Raw genomic sequence first — 6,000 nt, forward strand, 5'->3', positions numbered from 1 at the left:
TACGTCTCAGATAGCTTCATAGCTCCCTGGGGTGTGAATTAGTATATCCTATATATGAGTTCAGACACTGGTAAAGACTCTGGCTCTCTTTACATCAGGACACTGATGACTCTAGTGACATTCTAATTTCCACTGTAAAACACAAACAAATTATTTAAGTTATAGATTTAATCGAAATTTGTTACCTTGATCACACACATTTGTCGTGGTACTTCAATCAGGATTCAACTGCCAGTTTTTTTTTCCAACTGAGTTGAGCTGACTGAGACGCATCTCATGAAAATGACACTTAATATATCATCAGCTGATTTAGTGCAACACAGTAAACCTGAACACTTTCAGTCTAGCATGGAGCCCTGATACAGTTCATTTATTCTGGTCATTCTGTCATCCACAACCTTGCCTGCTGTTAATAATGCCGACTGTTTCCATTGTTTTATCTCAGATTTGTAATTGATAATCATGCTTAAATACTCATAAATATGCAAATACCATCTAAAATCATGTTCTGGTTAAGGCTGTAAAACATAGGCTTTAAATTCATTACTCAGTTTATCGTAGAAAAGCATAAACACTTATATAGCAGCAACATGTTATTTTAGTTACTGATTGTAAATTAAGGCTCCTTTCACCGAGGAATGTTGAGTTAAGGCTAACTAAAGTTTTCTTCCTAAAAAATGTTAGTTCATTACTAGCTATTCATTACTAGTAGCTAGCTTTTACCATACAAACTGCCTCGATAAATACAAAGTGTATTCAGCAACAGACAAATTACACATTACATTGACATTCATATTTCTGGGATTTGGCAGATGCCTTTATCTAGAGCGACATACATTTATCTTAATCCCAAAAGCAGTTGAGAGTTAAACGCTTTGCTGGGATTTGAACTCACTACCTTTAAATGAAGGCGAAATCTGTTAGAACTTCATAGCAAATAAGTAAATGTGTATAATGCCAAAAAGTCACCTTAAGACATTTCAGCTATTGTAATTTTGACCTTATGGTTTGTAGTAACAAAAAGTAGTTTTCACATTTTCACTTCCCACCTGTGTCTGTCATGACAATGCTTAAGAAATCATGAACATGCTTCACCGTGTACACACACAGACGCTAAGACACGAGTACTGAATGTTCGGTAATAAAGGAGGTGAAGAAATATTATAGTCTACCGATTAATATAATGATTTATATTTATTTATATATATATATATTTATTTAGATGTATATATTTATAATCAGTAAAACATTAGAAAGCTTTATATGCTTTCTAGTATACAGCTCTATATGTTGTGTAATACTGTGCTGTTTTAAGAGTTGTGTGCTGTGTCGCAGGAGTTTCGGACCAGAGGCTGTTTGCAGGGCTCCTCATCAAGTGTGTGGTGCAGCTGGAGCTCATTCAGACCATAGATAACATTGTCTTCTACCCAGCCACCAGCAAAAAGGAAGACGCTGAGAACATGGCTGCCGCTTTGGTATGTCTCTCTGTCTTATTCTTGATTTCTAAAATGTTCCTTTTTTCCGCATGGGTTAGCATTTGCATGTTACAGAATGAAGCTGTATTTTAACATGGGTGCAGCCATGCAGAAGACTTGCAGAGCCAGCGGAGTTGAGGTTCTTGTGTTTTGTGTGTCCTTCGCATTCAGAGAGATTCTCTGGAGGAGAACGAGGAGGGTGAGCCAAAGGGCGAGTCAGAGCAAGGCATGTATGGGCATCTTTCTCCTCAGCACCTCTTCAAGCTGCTCGACTGCCTACTTGAGTCACACAGCTTTGCTAAAACCTTCAACTCCAACAACGAGCAGAGGACAGCACTCTGGAGGGCAGGTTAGACTCCTCCATATATACGTATAGAAAATTAGACTTACTCATTAAGCCATAGCCTGACATTCATTTACACTGATTTTGAAAATCAGTTTTTAAGATACAAAACTGAAGATTTGTTTGAAGAAAACTATCACCTAAGTCTTCAAAGTTACAATATACTTAGAATGTCTGATACTCTCATGAATATGATTTAGATAACAGTGTCTGCTTACTTAATTATAATTTGCTCAATAGTTTGAGCTAGCCACTGATTTTTCAAGTAACACAATTCACTAGTATTAGTTAACATCAGTATCTTTTTAGATATGTACACACGTCAACACAAATTGACTATTCATGCCAGTCTGTAAAGAGATCACAATCTGTAAAGTATCTTGTCAACAATTAGTATGCATGTTTCTTGTTCTCTGATCAGCTATTCAATAATCTGCCAATTACTTGCTTGCAATTACAAAGTACTTGCTATTTGGTTGATAATGAGGTTTTGCCTGCCTTTGTGTTTCTTAATGCAGGATTCAAGGGCAAGTCCAAACCTAACCTACTGAAGCAGGAGACGAGCAGCTTGGCCTGCAGTCTGAGGATACTGTTCCAAATGTATTCGGACAAGCAACTGCAGGGCGCATGGCACGACATCCAAACTCGACTGCTACTGTGAGTTTGCACTCGGATAGGCCCACAGAGGTTTACAATAGCCTTATGCTTTCCTATAGCAGCTCACGCTAGCAAGTAGCAATTGAAACATCTGGATGTAATAATGTGTATTAATCCACATTTGGCAAATTACTGTCATTTATTTTGATGCATAATTTGTAATTTGAAAGAAATAGATGTAGAGACTAGTTAGTGCACTTTTTTAGTTCTGGGTTTCGACAGATTGTGCAGATTTTCAGACTGTCTAGTTTCAGCCAACTCGTCCCCACTGCAGCCTCAGATTTCAGTTCTTGGCTAAAATAGTTGTATACACATTGTGCTCCTACCACATAATTCTATGAATGTGCAGGCATGCTCGTGTTCCTAATAAAGTTGCTGGTCAGGACAATTTCTAAAAACATTTATGAAGTGTCTTACTTTTCTTTAGTGTGTTTTTATTTTACCGGTGTAAGGCTGGTGTAGTGGCAGACTTTATGTAAATGGTTATCACATGACAGCCTGGCTTTGAAGTTCTTCCAATTTAAAATTTCAATAAGAGTTTATCAGGAGTTTTCATTTGTATGTTCCTTCATAATGAGTAGATGCTCATTTAAACATCAGTGTTCACCTCACCTAAAGCAATTGTGCATTTCTGCATTTCATTCTCTTTCTCCTTCCATAGTGTGTGCAGTGAAGCCTTGGCCTACTTTATCAGCCTAACCTCAGAGAGTCACCGAGAGGCCTGGACCAGCTTACTGCTGCTCCTACTCACAAGAACACTCAGGCTCCCTGATGACAAGGTAAAATAAATAAATAAATAAATTTTAACATGTATTTATATTAAATATGACCCAAAACATCATCAGATTTTTTAAAGTATGCAAAGTGAACACAATCAAACAAATGAGCCAACAATGAGCCAACAATATTACACTTCTTCATTTAATTATTGAGAAAAATGGCATTACATATTTGTGACTTGCAAAAAATGTGAACCTTCACTGACCGTTATTGCTGCACAAGGGCTTACAACAGATACATGTGAAAGCATTCCGGCAACTTTTGATCAGTCCTGCACAACAGCTTGGAAGAATTTTATTCCATTCCTCAGTACAGAATAGCTTCAACACTTGGATTTTGGTGGGTTTCTTCATATTAACTGCTTCCTTCAGGTCCTTCGGGTATAAGGCTCTTATTCTGTAATTCAGTATTTTCCTTTCTCCAAAAATAATGCCTCTTATTTTAAAACCTTAAATGCCTCTTAAATGCCTCTTATTTATTTTAAAAAAAAATAAATGCCTCTTATTTATTATTTTTCGAATAGTCCTCTGACTTGTCCACATGATCTTTAGCAAACGTCATGGGCAGCAATGTTCTTTTTGGAGAGTAATGGCTTTCTCCTTGCAACTCTGCCTTGCACACCAAGGTTGTTCAGTGTTCACCTGATTGCAGACTCATAAACATTAACATAAGTCAAAGTAAAAGAGGCATTTCGTTGCTTAAAAGTTACCCTGTATTTTTTTCTGACCCAACAGACTATTACATGTCTTGCTTTTGGAGTGATCTTTGTTGGTTGACCACTTCTGGGAATGTACCAATGGTCTTAAATTTCCTTCTTCTTTAGAGAGAATTTTGTAACCTTTTCCAGGCTGATGAGCAACAATAAGTCTCTTTCTAAAGGTCTCAGAAATCATCATTGGTTTTGCAAAGATCCTCTTGCACAAATACACGTTATGAACATCGGATTTTGATATATCTCTGTTCTTTAAATAAGAGAGGACACTCATGGAAACCTGATTGTCATCTCATCAACTGAAATCAAATGGACTCTAATTTGACCTTGAAATTAAGTACTAAACCTAGAGGTTCACATACTTTTGCCTCTCACAGATATATAATATTGGAACATTTTCCTGATTAAAAAAATTAGCAATTATAATATATTTGTCTGATCTGTATGATTGGGTTCACTTTGCTTTTGGGACTTGTGTGAAAATCTGATGTTGTTTTGGGTTATATTATGCAGAAATCTAGAAATTTCTAAAGGGTTCAAAAACTTTCAAGCGACACTGTATGTGTATATGTATGTGTAAAACTGTAAACTGTAACTGAAAATTAAAGCCCACACAGTTTTTCATTGTCACCAGTCAGTTTAAGATGCATATTCAAATTTTTGGTGACGTCAGGAAACTGAATGGTTTTCTTTTACACTGCTGCGTAGGAGAGTTTAATGGTTTTGCTGATGAGCTTGTTATTTCCTGCATGATGACCCTGATTTGAATATATTCCCTTTATCCCTCAGGTTTGTATGGTAAACCTCACTTACAGGAAACTCCTAACTGATAAGTCAAACTGTCACTGTAAATCTGGGATCTTCCTTTACATACAGAGGTCATCATACTGATAGAAAGCTGACAGCCTCAGGAGCTTTCCCTGACTTTCCTGCTAGAGATAACATTAGTACTGATCCACCTCTCTGGAAACACCATATGCTTTTTGTTCCCTTAATTGGACAATTTCAAATTTAAGAGTAATATAGGATCTAGTTGGCAGTGGTGATCTGTAACTAACATCCTCCTAACATTTGTGATTATTACTTAAATTTCACACAAATCTCTTTTTTGTGTGTGTATTCACTGTATAGCTGTCTTAATAAACCCACTCTTTTATCACCCTCCAGTTCAAGCCACATGCCTCCTGTTACTACCCCCACCTATGTGAGATGATGCAGTTTGACCTTATCCCTGAGCTTCGTGCTGTCCTGCGTCGTTTCTTCCTCCGCATCGGTTCAGTCTTCCACATCGCTGCCCCAGAGATGGCACACACACGAACCACCGCCTCATAGGCCTCTGCATGACGTGTGTGTGTGTGTGTGTGTGTGTGTGTGTGTGTGTACACTATGGGATGAGGAGGCAGGAAGTGATTAAAAACCTTAAGTGTTCCATATCCCTCCTTGGGTGTGAAGAACCATGCAGGATCTGGGTTCTGTGTGTGTAAAACTTATTCTCCGTGTCTGGATCTCATGACCTTTTCACCCTTCTGCTCCTCTTGAAGAGAGAACAGCACTGTGAGCCAGCAGAGCTTTTTCTCTAAGCTGACTGTTGAAGATACTGTGCAGCTCAGTCAAATCATATCATATCATTTATACCACAACAGAGGGGCAGTATGACAAAAATAATTAATTTATTAACCATATGGTTATCTGTCCTGTTCCTGATTGTAAGTTGATTTTTGTTTTTATATAATTTTTTCGTTGTTCTCCATCATTTTTGTCACTATGTCAACAAACAGCAATGTCCCAAAGAACAGAGCTGGAAGAGCAAGAGCTGAATTTAACATTTACACATTTGGTACATGAAGCAAGATTATGCCTCTGATAAAAGATTTACTAAATCCTCAGTTAGGAATCATAGCAGGAGATACAATGTTTGGGCAGTAAATGTATACCTGCTGTGTTGTTAATCTCTTTTGGTATATTTTGATCATTTCTGATAGGAGCATTAATGACCAGCAGTGCAAATGAGACTCTCCTGCTGGTTTCTCCAA

The 6,000-nt window shown here is 37.5% G+C and overlaps 1 protein-coding gene across 2 annotated transcripts in view; it reads left to right on the forward strand.

Moving 5' to 3' along the window:
• arfgef2 (ADP-ribosylation factor guanine nucleotide-exchange factor 2 (brefeldin A-inhibited)) overlaps positions 1-6,000 on the forward strand; it is a 28,795-nt gene that overhangs the window by 21,984 nt on the left and 811 nt on the right. For both annotated transcript variants that reach the window (XM_060893607.1, XM_060893608.1), the window contains exons 35-39: positions 1,336-1,475; positions 1,647-1,824; positions 2,337-2,475; positions 3,137-3,254; positions 5,135-6,000. The exon at positions 5,135-6,000 is cut by the window's right edge and continues 811 nt beyond it. In XM_060893607.1, coding sequence (XP_060749590.1) covers positions 1,336-1,475; positions 1,647-1,824; positions 2,337-2,475; positions 3,137-3,254; positions 5,135-5,299 — 740 coding nt within the window. In that variant the 3' untranslated portion in view covers positions 5,300-6,000. The remainder of the gene's footprint in view (positions 1-1,335; positions 1,476-1,646; positions 1,825-2,336; positions 2,476-3,136; positions 3,255-5,134) is intronic.

The sequence above is a fragment of the Tachysurus vachellii genome, chromosome 19 (assembly GCF_030014155.1).
Source record: "Tachysurus vachellii isolate PV-2020 chromosome 19, HZAU_Pvac_v1, whole genome shotgun sequence".
Lineage (NCBI taxonomy): Eukaryota > Metazoa > Chordata > Actinopteri > Siluriformes > Bagridae > Tachysurus > Tachysurus vachellii.